Source organism: Ostrinia nubilalis, chromosome 10 (assembly GCF_963855985.1).
Source record: "Ostrinia nubilalis chromosome 10, ilOstNubi1.1, whole genome shotgun sequence".
Lineage (NCBI taxonomy): Eukaryota > Metazoa > Arthropoda > Insecta > Lepidoptera > Crambidae > Ostrinia > Ostrinia nubilalis.
In genome coordinates, this window is record NC_087097.1 from 3,153,596 (window position 1) to 3,176,789 (window position 23,194).

At 40.2% G+C, this 23,194-nt stretch overlaps 2 protein-coding genes across 2 annotated transcripts; both read right to left on the minus strand.

Moving 5' to 3' along the window:
* Positions 1–4,936: 4,936 nt before the first annotated feature.
* On the minus strand, positions 4,937–8,918 carry LOC135075699 (calpain-7-like). The gene is made up of 5 exons (XM_063970155.1): positions 8,808–8,918; positions 7,725–7,822; positions 7,058–7,165; positions 6,153–6,385; positions 4,937–5,295 (listed from the first exon to the last, which is right to left on the minus strand). Exons 1-5 carry the CDS (start codon positions 8,890–8,892, stop codon positions 5,151–5,153), a joined length of 669 nt encoding a protein of 222 aa, XP_063826225.1. The 5' UTR covers positions 8,893–8,918; the 3' UTR covers positions 4,937–5,150.
* Positions 8,919–10,163: 1,245 nt separating this feature from the next.
* Positions 10,164–23,152, minus strand: LOC135075692 (calpain-7-like). The gene is made up of 9 exons (XM_063970143.1): positions 22,832–23,152; positions 19,708–19,850; positions 19,134–19,260; positions 17,589–17,914; positions 15,817–15,993; positions 15,425–15,571; positions 14,739–14,966; positions 11,221–11,465; positions 10,164–10,389 (listed from the first exon to the last, which is right to left on the minus strand). Exons 1-9 carry the CDS (start codon positions 23,040–23,042, stop codon positions 10,179–10,181), a joined length of 1,815 nt encoding a protein of 604 aa, XP_063826213.1. The 5' UTR covers positions 23,043–23,152; the 3' UTR covers positions 10,164–10,178.
* Positions 23,153–23,194: the final 42 nt, after the last annotated feature.

A 23,194-nucleotide genomic window follows, 5' to 3' on the forward strand; every position in this document is an offset into this window, starting at 1 on the left:
AACTTTAATTGTTCCTCTTGCAACATCTATCTATATAAATAAAAATGAATTGATGTTCGTTACTCTGATTAAAACTCGAGAACGGCTAGGCCGATTGAGCTGATTTTGGTTTTAAAATGTTTGTCGTAGTCCAGGGTAGGCAAATACGCGCGCGATATTGTTTTTCTGTGACAGACAAAATTCCACGCGGGCGAAGCCGCGGGAGGAAAGCTAGTAAAAAATAAATAGGTCGCGTACTTTCAAACATACCGAATGTTGCTTTGCCTCGAAACGGGTCACGTTTAGAGAAATTAAACGACACCAACAATAAAGTCGGCGAAAAAAGCTGAGAGGCATCTGACGTACGAAAAGCACAGAAGTAGCTTATTAAGTCCTTCAGTTTTATTCAGCATACGCAGAAGAAGAAAGAAGAAGAGCGACAACATACTAGTACGAACCCTTCTTTGGTATACCCAGTACCTACCAAGGCCGACCCTAGCGTTGCCCAAGCACAAGAACAAAGTCATGCCCCGCACATATGATACCCAAATGCATGATAATAAAATTGGCATATAAATAATAATAATAATAAATATCCTTGGACATTTTACACTGCGCCGCTAGCCCCAAACTAAGCAAAGCTTGTACCTACTATCTTATTATTATTCTGTGCTACTATGGGTACTAGACAACGGATATAAACATACTTAAATACTTTTTTTTAATACATACATATTATACATAGAAAACACCCAGACCCGTCACAAAAATTAAAATTCATCATTTCAATTTCTGCTCGGCCGGGAATCGAACCCGGGACCTCTCGGCATAGTAGTCCGTTCTGAATCACTACACCAAACGGCCGACATATTACATTTATTAGTACAGGACCTTCGATTTCCACAACGACCGGTCCTGGGCTGCCCGCATCCAGGTGCTTCCCGCGACCTTCACCAATACCTCTAGCATGAACAACTTTCGTCTTCGAATCGTTTGTGTATTCGACAAAATTCGATACTCAATCTTCGAATTAAACGATAACGTGACAATTTTGATTCTCAAAATAAGTTTCGTGCAACCTTTTCTCATACTAAATTCACTTTACAACACGTTCACAAGGGCGCTGTTGTAGTTTTCGTACTAAATCTTTTGATGGCAATTCGAATTCGCAAACGATTCGAACTCGAAAGTTTTTCGTGCTAGCCGTACAGATCCCAACGATCCTTTGACATTCTTAACTCTACCTAGGTATACCTAGGTGCTATAATAACGCATCTTGCCTGGTCGATAGGTAAGTTCTAAACCATTTTCGGCAGCCGAGGGCGGCGCATATCCATCAAAATTAATTAAATCTGCATAGCGAAAATACGAGAAGACAAATTTGTTTTGGGGAAGCTTTTACACGCAATTAGGTTTTTATAAACAACCCGCCCTTTTTTTGCCGTGATTTGTCAAAGTCTAAAAAATTAGATTAGCGATTTTTTAATGTTTACCTAATTTAGACGAACAGTGCCGTTAAAAATTTAATTCTCTGGCAACTTTATAGTCTGTCTGTTTCGCGATATCACCTTTTTAGCGGGAATAGCTTTTGGTTTTTCTAGAAGCCTGCCCTTTCGTATCGTAAGAACAACGAATGTGTGTCTTAAGTCAACTGTCCATTAAACTAATTTTATATGACCCATCCTATTTTGCGGTAGCCGAACGGTGAAGGAGTCGGACTGGCCGACTCGAGATCCGAGGAACGCGGGTCGAATCCCACCGCCGCTCGACTATTGTGGCCACTGTACCAACTGCAACAAAAGTACCAGGATAGGACCTATAAGAAGTACCTACCTACCTATTGTGAAAGACATGCGTGAGATGGCCTTGACACATTTCCGGAATTAGGCTCTAAAAAACAACGAACGCAATCGCACACAGCGAGCAAAATTAAATTTTGAAGCACACCCTTATAAAACATTCACGTGGCGCACAAGTCATGAGTGATTACTTACCTACCCCACATAAAATCGATTTCCATTCATATCTATCCGTCACTGTCACTCATCATGGGGTACTGGAGTGTGAGAGAGAGCCAGATACTTAGTTGACCTTACCTACTTGTATCCACAAATCGATTTCTATTTCATATCTATCCGTCATTGTCACTCATCATGGGCCACTGGAGTGTATGAGAGAGGCAGATAGAGTCGACGTATAGACATCGGTTTTTCAAAGTAGACCCGGACAACTTTTATCGAAAGTTTGGGTTTTATAAGTTGTTAACAATTCATGAAATGAAGAACCTAACGGTGATTGAAAAGGCTTGCAATAACAACACTGTTGTTTACCTGTAGATTCTAAATAGCGAAGCGACCACGAAATCGAAACTATCTTTTTTTTTAAGATTATTTGCAATTTGTATTGCCCAAATTACTAATTAATAGTCCCGTTAGCCTCTCGCGTTAAGCTAAATAAGCTTGTGTTACGAGTGGGCTCACCACAATAGTCGAGCGGCGGTGGGATTCGAACCCGCGTTCCTCGAGTCGGCCACTCCGACCCCTTCACCGTTCGGCAATCGTGGCTATCTATAACGGTCGATTCATTTAATTGAATACATAATTGATTAATGTTATGTGCCCATATCCACTCAAATTCAAGACGAGATACAAAAATAACGTACATCCAACTCTAGACATAAGCGATGTTATAGCATACAAAAAGAAATCGCTCTTCGCCTATACCTTCCACCACATAATGACAGAATAAAGGGCCAAGATCGCGCGAGTAACTTAGCTTCTTATCACCATGTCATAGAGTCGACATTTCTCATCCACTGAATGCTTAACGAGTATTTGATCTTCGGATGTGTGTACAGCAAATTGCTGGCATTTGTTCCAGCCGAGCCCACCATATACTTTATTGAATGTGACATTGCATAGTTTATTGAGATCACGGTATGAATTCTCATAATAATTTCTACTTAATATTGAATATTGGACCGACGACCTCATAAAGGTAGCGGGAAGGCGCTGGATGCAGGCCGCCACCAACCGGCCATTGTGAAAATCAATGGGGGAGGCCTATGTTCTGCAGTGGACGTCCTATGGCTGAAATGATGATGATGATGATGATGATGATGATGATTGAATATTGATTCAATTTATTACATGTGAAAGCAAAAACTACCTATTTAGTACTTTCAATCATAAAATCCGTAATTTAGCACTAAAAAGTTGGCCAATAGTTTGTTCGGGCTGTTGATCAGTATGAAAATGTATGGAAGTGCGCACTTAACACCGATATGGTGTCAGCCGGTTCCTTAACAAATTGGAAGCCGACCAAACTGTCGGTAGACTAACACAGTGCGCGTGAACGCACAGGGTGACATACGAACTAATCACAGAGCTCTATTCAACGCTGTGCGTTCGATTTGCAGGTTCACTTAAGCAAGCATCGTTTGTGAATACCGGCGTAAAAGTCTGTAGTCTACGGGGTTTCTAAAGGTTCGGCCAAACCAACGCGATCACATGCGATTAGCCAGCGTACAGCGCTGGCGATCAATGCATTTAAGTCTGGTCGCCATCGCTGCACGCCGGCTGGTCGCGTGTGATCGCGTTGGTTTGACTGAACCTTTAATGTCCTGAATAAATAAAACAAATAAAACCGCATAAATACTTTACCAAAAATATATTATCCTTCTATAAAAATTCGATTCAACAACATCCAAACTGTGAGCTTACAACTAACTATCACAGCGCAGTGCGAAGAGAAAACCTGCGAAACATACAACTGAAAGCCCAGGGCAGAAAAGGGTGGGTCCTCACTCACAGCGGTTACTTTTACCAATTACAAAATTGATTAAAATAAACTATAAAAAATAAAGTCAACTACAAATAAATGGTAAAGGCGGTAATTTTGTTTAAATATTTTGTATAGCGATACATTACACTGCACTGTACATTTTGCTTGCAAAATAAATAGATCTATTACAAGTACTAAGGTGCCATAGTGTTTACCATTGGCTATGGTGCAACCCATTTTTCATTAAACACGTACTTTTTCTGAACACTCCCGATTACCAATAAGAGTTACATGTTCGTTGAAGACGGTTTAGTGAGTTTAGTATGAAAACATTAAAATATTTTGTTAAAGCAATATCGTCTTTACTGTCACATTAAATTTCGTAATTTTTCGCGGACATTTCTTCACAAATCCGCTGTAACACAGGACGCAACTTTAGTACAGTCGTGCACGACACAAGAAACGGAATAAATCTGCATTTATGCAATTAGATAGATTTGCATGCATGCATAGACGTGTTTTGTTTCTGAACCAATCAGAGCAAGGAAAACCCCTGTTTGAATATGGAATGATAGAATAGTTTTTCTTTTAAAAGGCAACTATTTTTTTGTGACCAAGTTTTTTAGTTTTATGCCAGTATTATAGTGTAAATAATGTATAGCTAAAGCATTATGTTTTTTAAACTTATGTCGTGAACAAACAGTGCTATAAAATTACAAGATTTATTGATGAAAATAAAAAAATAAAAAACATATTCTAAAATTTTCAAATTAGTCAAATGGAAACAAATGCTGAAGCGTGTTAATTCATGAGAACAATATATTTATATTTATTATACATACAACGAGTCATAATATCTTTAAATTAAACAAAAACTTAATTTTTAATTAATAAAATGGGTCCCTCCAATCTGATTTACAAGCTATACATAATTAATTTCCTTAACTAACAACAGAGAATAGCAAAAATCTAATTTTGAGTTATTAACATAATATGTGATTATTACAATAATTCATAATTACAGATCTATGGTAAAATCAGAAAGAGATCATTCATTATTCATATCTTTAGTGTCTCATTTCATGTCAGACCATAATATTATTAAAAAAACATTGGTATAAAAAAACTAAACTGATTTATCCATATACAGGTATGATCGACAAAAGCCAAAAACTTAGTGTAAACAAGATTTAATTATAGCAAACAATATTGGTCAACTATTAAATTCAAAAATAATAACTTCATTAATAATCTTCATGGTGTCCTCGAGAAGGCGCTGCCTAAGCCTGCATTTACCGTTATTCTACAACGTTATCCGTTACCCAGTAACGTTACCCGTTATTTTGTCTCAAATGACAAGCATGTTCCCTCCTCCTGCCCATAGGTCGCTAGTTGCGCGCCTCGCATTGTAACTCGCAAGTGGACCGGAATTGCAAAAAGAATGGGCCCTCTTGACCCGCGTAGAAAGTGGATGGTGTGACAATGTACCGGCCTGCAGGCAAATTGTTCAATTCCAGGACTACGAAGCCCGATCTGCGAAAAAAAGGTAAACTAAGTCTTTATATTGTTCTGTATTAGTCTGGTCGCCGAGCACATAGAATTTCGTCCAATGACCCCAAGCTACGCATCCTTATCACTAACGCGTTATTATATTGCTGTCGCGACTGTGCGACGGGCGCCCGCAGTGAGTGTGCGAGCGCGACAGCAACATAATTACGCGCGAGCGATAAAGGTAGCTTGGGGTCATTGGACAAAATTCTACGTGCTCGGAGACCGGGCTTTAGAAGATCAAGAAAAGGATGCTAGCTCCCGGTTTATGAATTGAGATTTTTAGCTTCAGCGTGATTATCTTCTACAAAGTGTGGACTTAAGCCTATAAAATAATATGATCTAGGTACTGATTAATTTCGTTGCGGGTTCAATGACATTAACTCTCACCCGGGACAAACTTGACATTCACTGGTTGGGTTTTTATGGCGGTCAAGCTGTAGATCCTGGCTACACAGAAGTTGCAGCGGTGAGAATGAGAGGCAGGAATATTCCCATTAAGAAAAGCTATAAAAATAAACTATGTCACTATGGTAGGGTCTAGAAAATTCTTTAAACGTTCTTTAAAGATTTTTTTGCAGTAACTATGGCTGTCAAGTAATTTGACAGAACGACACGGGACCGTAGTGTCAAGGACTGTGACCACAAACTTGGCTAGAACGAGTTCTTAGTAACAAACTAACCTGTACGGTCCAGAAGTTTCCTTGAAGAACGGCGCGGTAACGTTAGGGTCATCCAGCGATTCGACCCTAACATCCATTCCCATCTGGTACTGCTTGGGTCCCCTCAGCTCAATGACCACGTGACCCTAATCTAGAAGGAGTTTTTGGTAACAAACTCACCTGTACGGTCCAGAAGTTTCCTTGAAGAACGGCGCAGTAACGTTAGGGTCATCCAGCGATTCGACCCTAACGTCCATTCCCATCTGGTACTGCTTGGGTCCCCTCAACTCAATGACCACGTGACACGGGACCCTGGTATCGGGCACTGTGACCACAAACTTAGGGTTGTTGGGGTAAGTTTGTCTGTTGTTTTCGCAGCCGCCTGCTGTGCGAGCCGTCCAGTCTCCTTTTAGCTGTTGTAATACAATTTATTTTTTTATCTAAAGGCACAACCATAGAATACAATTCAAAACAAATACAAAGATAACATAACAAGGTTTCACATTTAAATTATATCATTGTTATACTAGCTTATATGACCTTGGATTACCATTTATGTAACAGTTTTTGCCTGCGGCTATGCCTATGAAATTCAGTTTTAACTCCATATCCTTATATTTATAGCCGATATGTTATTCTGTAGGCCTAGATTTTGCGCGATAAGCCCAAATACCATCGATGCGATTTTATCATGGCACGCATCCTAGCCCGGCAGATAAATAAAACAATAATACATGCTACAACAAGTATCCATAAATGCTTAATTACTTTATTAGGCCCGATTTGACCAAACTTTTATCCGAGAATAACTCATGGTATAACTGGCACATTGACAGTTTCAGTATGGGAAATATGACAAAACTGACAATTTATTCTGAAATTAATATTTGCTCTTGTTTGGTCGAATCCACCCTTAAAAGTGCTTTATAAAAGCCTATTTGCAAAAATAAATTATTTTTATGAGTTTTTTAAGTCGCTGCAGTCTGTCCGCTGAGATCTTTTAAACTTCGCAACAGATTTTAGTGCGGTTTTCAGCAATAAGTAGAGTGAGTCGCTAGTTTATAATATATTAATGGTTAACTCACCGACTTGAAATGGCGATAGGGCTCCATCTTATTGAGCGAGAAAGGACACGTAGCGTACGCTCGCAACGTGTAGAATATCGTGCGGGTTTTCTCGTACTGTGAGACCACCTGTATGAAACGGTAAAAAATTCAGTTAACAATACATAGTATGAGGTTTGCTATTCATTATTTAAATACAAATAAAAAGGGTGAAAGAAAACCTTAATTGGAAATTTAAATTTTTTGAGGTTTTCTTTAATATTCTAACTGTACAGTCGAGATAGACAATTTATTTTTATTTCAAAATAATACAATAATCGTGGCACTCAAAGTGACCAAAACGTTGATAACACAACCTTATTCTAATTGTGACGAAGACGTGTTGTGAGCTTTTTGGCTACTTTGGTTGTTTTGAACTATTTGACGCTGATTGTACAATAAGATAAGACGCCACTTTGTTAAGTTTAAAAAATGCAACTTATTTAAGACCCTAATAAATCGACAACATGCAATAATACGGCAACAATTTTCTCAAATAGCAATATTGGGAATATTTCCATATTCACGCAATATTGCTATATTCACGCAATATTGCCATATTCACGCAATATTGTCATATTCACGCAATATTGCCATATTCACGCAATATTGCCGAATGTTTCTCATTCGATATTCCCAAAATACTGACCAGCGTGTATCGATCACTGCTGCCTTCTCCAACTATCACCTTGCACAGATAGTGAGGGCTGTTGATACGGATGCCGTCGATGTATGGAGGCGGCTCGCCTAAAATAACATAAATTATCATCATTATAAACGCATAATCAGTAGGCCTAAGATGCGCGCCGCGATAAGCGGTTATCACGCCATTTTATCGATTTTGCCCATACATTTTGACGTCGATAAAAGTTATCACGGCGCGCATCTTAGGCCTACAGGTAATTTAAGGTTTTCTCACACTGGATGCGTTCTGTAGCCTAATTCACGTATCAAAACTTCAACGACATGTAAGCGATTTGATCACAGGTGTCACTTTTTGTATTTACGTATCAATCTCCCGATTTTGTTTCGATTTCGTTTTTATGCGTATTCGATCGTGCCTTCACCTATATTTTGAAGTTTGGTTTAATCGGATGCTAGTGAAAACGTCAAAAATGTCAAATTGCTGAATTGCGATCCTATCAAATCGCGAGAATCCAGCTATCAAATCACTCGCATGTCGTTGAAGTTTTCGCATCATGTATGATCAACCTTGTCTCTATACATTTTGCATCAATGCTATCTGACCGCAAGAGCAAAGAACGCAAACCGCACCGCTGACAGATTGTTTTGTCACAACCACTGACAGATTGCCCTGATCGATCATGTTTTTATACATGGATGCGAGCTGAATTCACTTTGACCTGACCGCATACCGCATAGTGTGGCAAATTCTTTAATCTCTACTGCAGGCAGACCACACTCTACATGTATAGGGTAAATCGTGATTGGATAAGATATTTATTTTCGCCGTGAGCAAACTCTGGAATAGTAAACTCAAGATTTAAAGGATTAAAAGATTTTCCCCGTTTCTAAATTGGGATTTTTAGCTTGAGCGTGCTCATTTTCTGCTTTTTTCTTAATATAAAATTGCCAGAAGCAAAAGGCGTGGGGAGTGTAGACCAAATGTTGACATTTACAGGGGTAGTACACTCTCTTCCCGTTATTCTTGAAGACGAACAGCGTGATATACTATTAATTGTCACAAAAACTGTAATATGACGTCACTCACAAGGGTAGTACACTCTCTTCCCGTTGTTCTTGTAGACGAGCAGCGTGATATACTCCTTATTGTCACGGAAGTCGTCTATCTGCATGATATGTCTACTAAACAATGCACTTTCTGATAGACTAAAAGAACTGGAATGTGACGTCACTTACAAGGGTAGTACACTCTCTTCCCGTTGTTCTTGTAGACGAGCAGCGTGATATACTCCTTATTGTCACGGAAGTCGTCGATCTGCGTGATATGTCTACTAAACAATGTACTTTATGATAGAGACTAAAAGAACTGGAATATGACGTCACTTACAAGGGTAGTACACTCTCTTCCCGTTGTTCTTGTAGACGAGCAGCGTGATATACTCCTTATTGTCACGGAAGTCGTCGATCTGCGTGATATGTCTACTAAACAATGTACTTTATGATAGAGACTAAAAGAACTGGAATATGACGTCACTTACAAGGGTAGTACACTCTCTTCCCGTTGTTCTTGTAGACGAGCAGCGTGATATACTCCTTATTGTCACGGAAGTCGTCGATCTGCGTGATATATGTTCTAAACAGCAACCAGAAAACGCACTTGCTGATAGAGACTAAAATAAGTGGAATATGACGTCACTCACAAGGGTAGTACACTCTCTTCCCGTTGTTCTTATAGACGAGCAGCGTGATATACTCCTTATTGTCACGGAAGTCGTCGATCTGCGTGATATGTCTACTAAACAATGTACTTTATGATAGAGACTAAAAGAACTGGAATATGACGTCACTTACAAGGGTAGTACACTCTCTTCCCGTTGTTCTTGTAGACGAGCAGCGTGATATACTCCTTATTGTCACGGAAGTCGTCGATCTGCGTGATATGTCTACTAAACAATGTACTTTATGATAGAGACTAAAAGAACTGGAATATGACGTCACTTACAAGGGTAGTAAACTCTCTTCCCGTTGTTCTTGTAGACGAGCAGCGTGATATACTCCTTATTGTCACGGAAGTCGTCGATCTGCGTGATATATGTTCTAAACAGCAACCAGAAAACGCACTTGCTGATAGAGACTAAAATAAGTGGAATATGACGTCACTCACAAGGGTAGTACACTCTCTTCCCGTTGTTCTTATAGACGAGCAGCGTGATATACTCCTTATTGTCACGGAAGTCGTCGATCTGCGTGATATGTCTACTAAACAATGTACTTTATGATAGAGACTAAAAGAACTGGAATATGACGTCACTTACAAGGGTAGTACACTCTCTTCCCGTTGTTCTTGTAGACGAGCAGCGTGATATACTCCTTATTGTCACGGAAGTCGTCGATCTGCGTGATATGTCTACTAAACAATGTACTTTATGATAGAGACTAAAAGAACTGGAATATGACGTCACTTACAAGGGTAGTACACTCTTTTCCCGTTGTTCTTGTAGACGAGCAGCGTGATATATTCCTTATTGTCACGGAAGTCGTCTATCTGCGTGATGTGTCTCGTAAGCAGTAACCAGACGGCGCCTTTTCCTTGCACGTGCAATGAGAACTGGGGGTTTTCGCCAATAATGTACGCGTCTTTGGCGGGACCGTTACCGGCGTCCCATTTCCTGAAAGAATATGCATATTTTAATTGAAATAATGATATTTTCGATCATGTCGATCAACATGGGAAGCATTGGGGGAGGCCTATGTTCAGCAGTGGACATCCTATAATGATGATGATGAATGATGAATGATATTTTCGAAACGGTAACCGTCTATGTGTTTTAAACTAATGGAATTGGTTACAATATTATGTACTAGCTTTCCGCCCGCGGCTTCGCCCGCGTGGAATTTTGTCTGTCACAGAAAAACTTTATCGCGCGCGTCCCTGTTTCAAAAACCGGGATAAAAACTATCCTATGTTCTTTCCCGGGACTCAAACTATCTCTATGCCAAATTTCATCAAAATCGGTTGCGAGGTTTAAGCGGGAAAGCGTAACAGACAGACAGACAGACAGACAGACAGACAGAGTTACTTTCGCATTTATAATATTAGTTGGGATTAGGCCCAGAACAGACGGTGAAACGCAACCAGTTTGAAAGTTTTAAACTGGTCGCGTCATGTGTGGTCTGTCAACGGAATCTATGGCAGAAACTTAGATGCAACTCAAAAGTAACTAGAAGTTGCAGTTTCGTTGCAATTGTGTTTCACTGTGTGTTCTGGGCCTTAGTGTAGTACACAAATTCAATGAAAAGTTTAAAAAATAAACCACTATCTTTCTAAATCGCAAAATGTCGTTACGATTTGGGCAACACGAATACACTTTAATTATGGGTTTATGCAGAGCATTTCGTATTTTAAAATTTTAATACTTTTTTAGATTTTCATTTGTTATTTTAATATACCAAAGACATAGATTGCATAATTTGCAAATAAAGTAAGAACGTATACTCACTGGTGAATACAATAGGTGAATTTAAACAGCTCCGGGTTCCAATTCAAGTAGAATACATCGAAAAACTCCAGAATACTCGTGTAGTCAATCCAGAATACGCCGTTGTCGTACTGCGCCGCGCTTTCTGGGTCGTAGTTGAGAAGACCTCTAAGGTTTGGCGTCCAATGCACAGTGTCCAACTCGGAGTAGTTCCCGCGCCAACGTAAGTGCGACCAAGGGTTCTTCAGCTTGAGGAGTTTCACGCCCTGATAACACAATCGCATTTAGGCTTGATTTCCTTTTAGGCTGACATCGGTGACCGACGTCAGCGGCGCGCACGATTACACACTAAAGCCTGGTCCGTGAGCACGTAGAATCCCGTCCAATGACCCCAAGCTACCCATCCTTATCGCTCGCGCGTAATTATATTGCTGTCGCGACTGTGCTACGCGCGCCCGCAGTGAGTGTGCGAGCGCGACAGCAACATAATTACGTGCGAGCGACAAGGATGGGCAGCATGGGGTCATTGGACAAAATTCTACGTGCTTACGGACCAGGCTTTAGTTCTATGTAATCATCTGCCGCTGACGACGGCGTTGCAGTGCGGTGCTTCATAGAACATTGTGTTTATTCGTACGCTCGACCGATGTACGCGACCGACGTCAGCGTAGGAGGAAATCAAGCCTTATAATGTAGAAGCTACGATAGAAGAACGGTGAAGGGGTCGGACTGGCCGACTCGTGATCCGGGGAACGCGGGTTCGGTCCCCGCCGCTCGACTATTGTGGGGAGCTCACTCGTGACACAAGCATATTTAGCTTAGTACGAGGGGCTAACGGCACTATTAGTAATTTGTAACAAATTACTTAATAATCTTTAAAAAAAAATACAATTTATAAAATAGTGTCGTAACTCAAAATGTGACGTTCAAAATCGTTGAAAATTTGATTGTTCAAAAAACTTAATAATGGGATGAAACGCGATACGCGATTGGAATCGTTTATCGTGTAATCAATATTTAATCGTGTGAGTATTTGATTAATCAATTAACTGAAGACTCTGGATAACATTATCATATTATCGGTCCCAATATTAACAAGATAAGATTTTGATAATCTTGTTTGTCTTTCTGTGCTGGTGTTTCATTGAAAAGGTGACTCATAAACAGTCATGTTTTGACTTGTTTTACAACAAAGTGCTTGTATGTCGTACAACAACCCTCTTTCGGTTGAACAAGGGAACAAACAACTGCACGCAGGAAGAATAGGGATGATGACTGAGTAATGAAATCGAAATTCTATTTAGTCCGTCAGACAGATAATTAGAAAATATAAGGCTCATATTTTTTTATTTTTTTCATAATCGAATAATTACAGTATTTGACTTGAAATGTCGCGTAACGTCACTTTTGAGTAAAAATTCTACTCAAGCGTGACGTATCGCGCCATTTCAACTCGATGTAGCACTGTTATTATTTAATTATGAAAGAAAATAAAAAATATGAGTCCAATATTTTCTAATTATCTGTCTGACGGACAAATAATTGAAATTTTGTCATCTAGCCTATTAATGAATGCTACTGACAACGCCACTCTTGTAGCGGATTTTTGGCTGACACTGCATAGGTTTGTTGTCGACACAAGAAGAAGAAGGGACCAGTGGCGACTGTCACCAACACCTCCCATTCCAAGTATCAAGCCGAGCTGATCTGATGTTGGAGTCAGGAAGATATCTTATTTATAGACGTGTGTTTACCGACAAGCCCAGTTCTTATTTTCTGACATTTGCATGACATTCAATTAATAATGATACTACTTTTTAATATTAAAAACATAACCGTATTTTTTTGTAATATTTGCACATCGTATGTACGATAGAATATGTTGGAAACTTCTCTTTTTAAAACCATTTGTAACCGTATTCTGGCAAATAAATGATTTATTATTATTATTATTATTATTCTTTCTATGTCCCAGTCCGATACTACGGAACGGACTAGGTCCGATTATCACTAACACCTCCTTCCAAGTATCAAGCCGAGCTGATCTGATGATGGAGCCAGGTTCAGGGCCGGATCTACCATATGACTTTTTGGGCTTCAGCCCAGGGCCCTATGGATTCAAGGGCGATTCAGCTAAGTCAAGTCAAAGTCAAAAATAGACGATAATGCGAAAGAGTATAGTAGGTGGGCCCCTAAGTAGTATTAGCCCAGGGCCCCCTAAACTCACGGTCCGGCCCGTAGATAATCTTATCTTACTTACATTAGCAATCTTCACGTCCAGCACAGCGTAAGCGTGCGTAGCGACCAGTCCGGTTCTCTCTGCGTCCGGATCGGACAGGGGACCGGTGGCGACTGTCACCAAAACTTCCCCTCTTTATTAAGCTGCTCTGATGATGGAGCCAGGTTATCTTACTTACATTAGCAATCTTCACGTCCAGCACAGCGTAAGCATGTGTAGTGACTAGTCCGGTTCTCTCTGCGTCCGGATCGGACAGGGGACCAGTTGCGACTGTCACCAACACCTTCCAAGTATCAAGCCGAGCTGATCTGATGATGGAGCCAGGTTATCTTACTTACATTAGCAATCTTCACATCCAGCACAGCGTAAGCATGTGTAGCGACCAGTCCGGTTCTCTCTGCGTCCGGATCGGACAGAGGACCAGTTGCGGCTGTCACCAAAACTTCCCCTCTTTATTAAGCTGATCTGATGATGGAGCCATGCTATCTTACTTACATTAGCGATCTTCACGTCCAGCACAGCGTAAGCATGTGTAGCGACCAGTCCTGTTCTCTCCGCGTCCGGATCGGACAGGGGACCGGTGGTGACTGCCACCAACACCTCTCTGGTATTAAGTTGATCTGATGATGGAGCCAGGTTATCTTACTTACATTAGCAATCTTCACCCAACACAGCGTAAGTGTGTGTAGCGACCAGTCCGGTTCTCTCTGCGTCCGAATCAGACAGGGGACCAGTTGCGACTGTCACCAAAACCTCCCTCCCCCCTCTAGTATTAAGCTGACTGATCTGATGATGGAGCCAGGTCATCTTACTTACATTAGCGATCTTAACGTCCAGCACAGCGTAAGCATGTGTAGCAACCAGTCCGGTTCTCTCTGCGTCCGGATCGGACAGGGGACCAGTTGCGACTGTCACCAACACCTTCCAAGTATCAAGCCGAGCTGATCTGATGATGGAGCCAGGCTATCTTACTTACATTAGCAATCTTCACATCCAGCACAGCATAAGCGTGTGTAGCGACCAGTCCGGTTCTCTCTGCGTCCGGATCGGACAGGGGACCAGTGGCGACTGTCACTAAAACTTCCCTCCCCCCTCTAGTATTAAGCTGATCTGATGATGGAGCCAGGTTATCTTACTTACATTAGCGATCTTCACGTCCAGCACAGCGTATGCATGTGTAGCGACCAGTCCGGTTCTCTCTGCGTCCGGATCGGACAGGGGACCAGTTGCGACTGTCACCAACACCTTCCAAGTATCAAGCCGAGCTGATCTGATGATGGAGCCAGATTATCTTACTTACATTAGCAATCTTCACGTCCAGCACAGCGTAAGCGTGTGTAGCGACCAGTCCGGTTCTCTCTGCGTCCGGATCGGACAGGGGACCGGTGGCGACTGTCACCAAAACGTCGCCCCTTTCCATCCGAGACCTGATAGTCTCGTATAATGCGTCCGCGTTGAAATCGGGCTCGTCCTTGCGAATCGCGCATCGCTCCGGTATCCAACCAGTTAACGCGTGGAGATCTATGTTCTGGAAAAAACAATTGAAGTACACCACTAATCAATTGAAAGACTTTTTAAAACTGTCAAAATGAGACTCTCCTACAGGTGTTGTCCCGAAGTGGTGGTAGGGCAAGCTATATTTGGAACGTGCATAAGTGCCCTGTATGTACTGAATGAACTATTTGAATTTGAATTAGAATAGATTTTGTATGGCAATACTAGCCTATGTCCAGCAGTGGACGTCATTTGGCTGAAACGAACGAACGAACGAACTAGCCTATGACGTCACTATTTTGTCAACTCAAACTACTTTTTTCAATGACAATGCAACCAAATATCATAATTTATTTCTTAAACCCACGAAAATTCAACACATTCTAGATTAAAACTCTAGGAGGTGAAATCATTCATTTAAATTATTTGCGAAATTAAATATTTTTGAACTTTAATTACCTAAGGCTAATGTTAATGTTATGTAATACTCACACTATTCGAGCCAGGGAAATCATAACCACCCATGACTTTCATGTACGCCTTTTCCAACATGGAGACCCAAAATTCGTTCTTATTGCTCGAATACGAACATAGAAGTCGGCCATATTTGCTGTACGGAAGTCTGTCGTCTATGATTACCTATAATAAAAATATTTCAAATAAATTCCTTGCCCAGAGCAAAACATGAGAATAGCTGGACCAATTTTGTTATACAAAAATTTTTCTAAAACGGTTCAGTAAACTTGAAAAAGTAACAGACAGACATACCGTTATTTTTTCATTTAGTAGCTTGTACTAATGGGTACCAGGCAATGGATTAAAATAACTTTTTATTGTAAATGGTACATTAAAACATAGAAAGTAAGTATATGAAGTATATTTACCTTCCTTCTTACTCCGTTAAGGTGTAGCTTCACCATGTACTTGCCAAAAGGGTTGTACACAGGTTGTTTGTTCTTGTTTTTTGGATAGATTATGGATGTGATTATTTTCTTATTGAACCTCCTTTCGTATAAGGCACTCACGGCGAGGGAGGCGACGAACGAACAATCTGATACTATCTGAAAACATCATTGATTTAGGTCAGTGGTCTCCAAACTACGGCCCGCCACTACCATCAATCCGGCCCGCGACAGCTGTAGACTAATACCCGTTTTCACCATCATACCCCAATTTTTAAGTGACCTCTATGAAAACAAAATGCATGTTATGTGTTACCATAGGGGTCACTTAAAAATTAGGAATTGATGGTGAAAACGGGCATAAGCCTATTTTGCATAGGTGGACAGAAAAAATAATTGGCCCTTGCTGCAACATACCGAAAAAATAATATGGCCCCAAGGCTTCAAAGTTTGGAGACCCCTGATTTAGGTTCAAGAAAGACAATTTTTATTTTATTTTTATGGACATTTGACTCCAAAAAAAGTCCCAAACTAAGCAAAGTTTATACAACCCGATCGATTTAACTGCGTACCAGGCAGCCGTGACGTCACATCGTCGCTCTGGTACGGGCAGGGCGAACGCGGGGAGGTGTGGAGAGTCGCATTCCAGCGAGGTGCAGTTAGCTCGATCGGGTAGTACTATGGATCCCATACAAAGGAGATGGATATATTACGGTAAATGTGATAAATTGAAAATTATGAATAATCGCCGGTTATTATGAATAATTACCGACAGTCAAGGTAAAAGTAATAAATGAATTAAATTTATCAGTGATTATTTAATAATGTAACTTTAGTGCTAAGAAATATCATAAAAGAGAACAATGGCTCATGTATAGTGCTTGTGTACAGCCATACATTTTGAACGTTTTGATATCATATGTTAATATAATTTGGCATAATGAGTTTGGACTGTTTCTTGCGTAACATTACTTTGCCATAATGCACATAACATATTGTTTTGATTTAAAGTGAAAAATAGGTTAAGGTGCGGCGGGGGTGGCCCTTGGGCCGTTTTATACACACATAAATGATCTCATATTAATCACATTTACCAAAGCATGTGGTAATTATTCATAATAACCGGCGATTATTCATAATTTTCATATTTATCACTTTAACCGTAACAGATATACTCATGTAATTTTTTTTAGTATAGTAAGCCAGTACACTGCACCAAACATGCATAATTTGGCTGAAGAAATAATAATAATATAATATAATAATAAATACTTTATAATGCCTGGGCCGCACTCACAGCGATAACATTCGGGCGACAGCGGAACGAAGTCTTGTATCTATGCAAAGAGCACCGAAGTATACGCTAATACTTGGCTACACACATCGCGATAGCGCGAATCTTCGGGTTATCGCGATGAGTGCGGCCCAGGCATAAAACACCTAAAGCCTGGTCCATGAGCACGTAGAATCCCGTCCAATGACCCCCAGCTGCCCATCCTTATCGCTCGCGCGTAATTATATTGCTGACGCAACTGTGCGACGCGCGCCCGCAGTGAGTGTGCGAGTGCGACAGCAACATAATTACGTGCGAGCGACAAGGATGGGCAGCTTGGGGTCATTGGACGGGATTCTACGTGCTCACGGACCAGACTTTAACTATATCATTAGACTTCGTCGTCGTCGTTTCAGCCAAATGACGTCCACTGCTGGACAAAGGCCTCCCCCAAGGTTATATCATATATCATTAGACTTACTGTTTGTTTAATACTGAAACAATCCACATGCTCATTGATTATCAACTTTGGATCACTACAAATCTCGTGAGGCCGAATCCAACAGTCAAATTCCTTCTGTTGCTTCGAAGACAGCTTTAATTCGCTGGCTTTCTCTTCAAACGGTATTGCATATTGGAACTTCTCCGACAAATCCACGTCCATAAATGGTAGGAACCAGTTGTTGTTGATATTTGAAGTTGTTCTGAGTACGTCTTTTTCTTCTTCTGTGTATGTGTGTTTTCCGCCGCTTACTTGTAAATGGACACTTTGCTCTCTTTGTAGAGGAGGTCTGTTCGGTGAAACCACTGCAAAGTTTTATAAGTATTTAAGATGTTTCGTTCGTTTCAGCCGAAAGACGTCCACTGCTGGACAAAGGCCTCCCCCAAGGATTTCCACAAAGACCGGTCCTGCGCCGCTCGCATCCAGGCACCTCCCGCGACCTTCACCAGATCGTCGGTCCACCTAGTGGGAGGCCTGCCCACGCTACGTCTTCCGGCTCGTGGTCGCCACTCAAGAACTTTCCTGCCCCAGCGGCCATCAGCTCTTCGAGCTATATGCCCCGCCCACTGCCACTTGATTTTAGCGATTCTGCGGGCTATGTCAGTCACTCTAGTTCTCCTACGGATCTCCTCATTTCTGATTCGATTTAAGATGTTTATTAAAATAAAAAACTGTTTTATTCCATCCTCAAACGCTGTGTTAGATGTGAGGATGACAATCATTGAATTATGCCTATGCTAAAGAAATGTAAACAATAAAAATAAAACTTGCATAGTCCCTATTGCACAAGAAAATTAATCATATCACAAGATTCATAAGTTACTACTTCTATAAAATACCTAAAGATATCAATAAGGACAATCAAATGTGACTCCATTTCTGTTCAATGAAACAATCATAAAACAGTTGACTCACATGTTTTCGATTTATTGTATCAAATGCTATTATAGTAAATGACACTCTCTTAATGATTTTTGACATTATTTTTTATTATTGATTTATTGACTTTGGTATGTCGACTAAATGTATAATACACTTACAATTTTTACGCGCCGAATATCGGTAAGACATGTTGATACTAACAAGACCTACTAAAACCAAGAATATAATATTTCTGTAATGTAATATTGTCACACATGTCTTTAAATAAAAATATTTTTATCTTTATTAGTTAATCTAAACTACTAATAACCTACTAATATTATAAATGCGAGTTTGTATAGATGTCTGGATGTTACTCTTTAACTCTTTCATGCTCTTTCACGCAAAATCTACAGAAGTACAGAGCCCCGATTACGGTAACTTTTAACGTCTACAATCCAGACACGCTTCTCGATTCTGCGATACGATTGGTCAAAACAGCTGACGTACGCTGTTGAACGACCAATCGTATCGCAGAATCGAGAAGCGTGTCTGGATTGTAGACGTTAAAAGTTACCGTAATCGGGGCTCAGGTCGGACAAACTAAATTTCACACGGGCGAAGCCGCAGGCAAAAGCTAGTTATAGATAAGTGAATTCTTACCGGGTCTTGGCTGGCCACCAATAGACAATGTAGAAAACTTGTTGATCCCTTTTAAGTCCTCTGCTCTATCTAACGCTTGCGAGGCCAATCCTTTTACTTTTTCTTTTATCTCGGGATCACTTGATTTCTAAAACATACTTGAGTTCAATTCAAAGATAAAAATGAGTTTAGTGCATTTATTTTTATTAACAAGGTAAGTTCCTGATAGAAAAATAGGTAAATCTACCATAATAAGGATGATACGAAAAAATTAGGTACACCAAAATATAAAAGAAAAGTTGCTCCAGTAGCATTAATAAATAATTTTTAAGAGGCAAATAAAGAAAGGAAAAGTATCAAAATATGATGTGATGAAGGCATTTTCAAATGTAGCACAAAGGAAAGAAGTCTTAAGGGTCAAAAAGGACCTTAACATTCAAGTTCAAAATAAGTCTGTAGAAACTAAAATAGGTAGTTTCTTTCTATTTACTAACATTCACTTACTTATTTTTTTATTTTTTTTTAAAATTGATCATCAACAAGGTTACATTGTAGCACTCAGTTACAAAAACTAATAATATGAAAGTGCACTCACAATGGTGACAGCCAACTCCACAGCTTGAGTGTAGAGCTGCAAGGCTATGTCCTTTAAATCAGCTTCATCGGCATCCAAAGCCTGCTGCATCAAGAAGTAGCATTGCTGCAAACTTCGTTCCACTTCCGCCTGCTGTGCTACATCTGAATGATGACATACATAACAATAACACATTAATTAAACAAGTATGTAACATGTTTTATAATATAGACTCCAATTAGTTACTCTAAACTCTATGTATAATACAATAATAATAATATAAGCCTTTATTACTGGATTACAAGGTATTTTACAACATTAATTAACCATTTCATTTTACAATTTAGCTGCACTCATCTCCAGTTTGTCCTTGGACATAGGCCTCCTCCAATGATCTCCATGCTTCTCTGTTTTTAGCCATTTCAAATACAGCTCGAAAACACTGGACCAAAGTTCCCTATGTATAATACAACTATCTTTTGCCTGCGGCTTCACCCGCGTGAAATTTAGTTTGGCACAGATCTTCATAAACTTATAGCCTATATGTTAATCTGGGTTATAAACAATAATACTGTAGTTTCATCAAAATCTGTTCAGAAGTTTTTGCGTGAAAGAGTAACAAACATCCAGACATCCAAACTTTTGCATTTATAATATTAGTAGGACTAGTAGGATAAATGTATAATTTATAACTTTTAAAAAACCTTAGTTCTGATTATTATACCTCACTTTTTATTGTAATAACTAGCTGACCCGGCGAACTCTGTTCCGCCTTAAAGGCAATAAATAAGCAAATCTTTTCTTATTTGCTCACCGTTTAGACCTACCCTAGACTACGACAAACATTTTAACACCAAAATCAGCTCAATCGGCCCAGCCGTTCTCGAGTTTTAATCAGACTAACGAACATCAATTCATTTTTATTTATATAGATAAGAATTCTTATAACAATATTATTTGCTCATCTTCTAAAGCCTGGTCCGTGAGCACGTAGAATCCTGTCCAATGACCCCAAGCTACCCATCCCTATCGCTCGCGCGTAATTATGTTGCTGTCGCGCTCGCACACTCACTGCGGGCGCCCGTCGCACAGTCGCGACAGCAACATAATTACGCGCGAGCGATAGGGATGGGTAGCTTGGGGTCATTGGACGGGATTCTACGTGCTCACGGACCAGGCTTTAGTTAGATAGGAGATCTATCTTCCATTTAATCAAGATTATTATAAGATAAAAATCTCAATTCAGAAACCAGGGGACAGATTTATTCGTTCTAAAATTATTATTTTTTGTCGTTGCTTTTATTAAATTGGAGCAATAGGTAACGTTTTGATCATTATTTTTCTTAACTTATAAAAACTTCAGCTGTAATAAAGCACTGCATTGTCCAATGAGGATCAGTACTGTTGTAGAAAATTCAATAAAACTAGTATCTACGTTAATCTTTAAGACATAAGAAAGATATATCTTTTTGAATTATCCAAATCGGACCATTACTTACGAAGATATTAAGTAATAAACATAGGCCGTTTTTGCCGCTAAAAGTCAACGTACGCACGGCCGCGTGACGTCATTATATCCGAATCGAGCGCAGCCGGCGTACTATTGGCATGGAAAATATTTTTTTCCAGCTAAACTATCAGTTTTAGAAAAAAACTTTTTATAACATTTATTCATCAAAATAAAGTAACCTATCGACCAGTAATTTTTAAAAATAAAAATTGTGAAGAATAAGTATCGCTATGTCCAAAAACCACATTTTCATAGGATTCGATGCAATGCGGAGACGCGGTTGGGGTGAGTGTAACTTAATGATTGTTTGTATTGAACATAATAATACATAATATGATGCTAATACCCAGTTTCTGGCCTGGGGGGGGGGTCAAGTCATACCCAGTTTCTGGCCTGGGGGGGGGGGGTATGTAATACCCAGCTTCTGGCCGAGGGGGAGTCATACCCAGCTTATGCTTATGGGCTGGGGGGAGGGGCTAGCCTTACCCAGCTTCTGGCCTGGGGGGAGGGGGGGGGGGGGTGTCATACCCAGCTTCTGGCCGAAGGGGAGTCATATCCAGCTTATGGCCAGGCCATAAGGCCTGGGGGGAGGAGGAGGGGTCGTCATACCCAGTTTCGGGCCTGGGGGGAGGGGGGGGGGTAAATCATACCCAACTTCTGGCCGAGGGGGAAGTCATGCCCAGCTTATGACCTGGGGAGAGGAGGGGGGCGGGGGAGTCATACCCAGCATCTAGGCTAAGATTAAATAGATTTCCAGGAGGGAGCAGCTGTCCTTTCCTGCAGCAGCTGGCCCGCCCATGGGAACGGCGAATAGATAGGTAGGTACGTAGGTTTAACTCAGAAAAACTAAATAACAGGTAGGTATTGCGTGTACATCGAAATTATCTTCATAGCAATGTCTTGTAGCCTAGGGAAAGTGAATCTGCCTCAGCTATACCTTATTGTTAGAAGTAAATAAATTAATACTTATACATTTTTATATTTTACTTGGAAGAAGATATGACTCTAACAACACTTATGAACACTTTATTTGAATAAATCGCCAAATATACCACCGCGGAGACCCCAATCGCGTCTCTGCGTTCCATTGAATCGTATGAGCGTATGGATTTTTTGCGTTATTTTTCACAATTTCTATTTTTAAAAATTACCTATCGATAGCTTACTTTATTCTGATGAATAAATGTCATTACAAGTTTTTCTCTAAAACTGATAGTTTGGCTAGAAAAAATATTTTCTATCCACGCAGTACGCCGGCAGCGTTCGGATCGGATATAATGACGTCATCGTCCCCGCGCCGGGCGGTCAGTGAACTTTTTTAGTAATTTGGCCATAACTTCGTCAATTTTTGTCGTAGAACAAAAATTTTTGGACTGTGTATTAAGGATTTCTTAGCCCTATAAATCTGCATTCACAGCTAAAAATCGAAATGATCCTCATTATAAAAGAAATGTATAAATGCGGATACAGTTAATGATTAGCGCTTGTATTATATTACGATAAAAACGCTACCGTCACGCTACTTGCTCAATGAGTCATAGGGACCGCAGCACAATGAGCTAACCAGTTTTGTTTACAAAAATTATCATTTCAAAACCAAATGGAAATGACCAGTTTTCCTAAAAATCTACTTACCCTTCTGCTCTTGTAGTGCATTGGCTCTTTTAAGGTACTCCTGTACTTTCTCCCGGATCTCAGATCTTCGTTCTAGAGACACAGAGTCCCTAGCTCTATCCAAAATACGAGCAGCAGTCCTATAACATTCCACAGCTTTGTCCGTTTCTCCCATCTGATCGAACTGAATAGCCAGGGACGCCGCCTCCCTGGCGTTTATTAAATCACTCATTTTATTTGATTATCGCCTCAGAGTACACACAAAAAATTCATTTACAATAATTTTCAATAAAAAGTATCGTGAAATCGCGATTCGCAAATCGGAGAAATGACATTTCATTTGGTCACCAGTGTTGCCAGTCGGGTCTAGTCAGAAATTACCAG

Bases quoted from the DNA above. Each gene is read 5' to 3' on its own strand.
- LOC135075699 (XM_063970155.1), bottom strand. From the start codon at position 8,892: ATGCAGATAGACGACTTCCGTGACAATAAGGAGTATATCACGCTGCTC. The intron at 7,166-7,724 runs GTCAGTATTTTG...CGTTTCATACAG, and splicing joins GCAGTGATCGATACACGCTG to GTGGTCTCACAGTACGAGAA. The intron at 5,296-6,152 runs GTGAGTTTGTTA...TTTTTTTCGCAG, and splicing joins GAAACTTCTGGACCGTACAG to ATCGGGCTTCGTAGTCCTGG.
- LOC135075692 (XM_063970143.1), bottom strand. From the start codon at position 23,042: ATGAGTGATTTAATAAACGCCAGGGAGGCGGCGTCCCTGGCTATTCAG. The intron at 15,994-17,588 runs GTAAGTCTAATG...TGATGTTTTCAG, and splicing joins GTTTCAGTATTAAACAAACA to ATAGTATCAGATTGTTCGTT. The intron at 14,967-15,424 runs GTGAGTATTACA...TGTTTTTTCCAG, and splicing joins ATTTCCCTGGCTCGAATAGT to AACATAGATCTCCACGCGTT.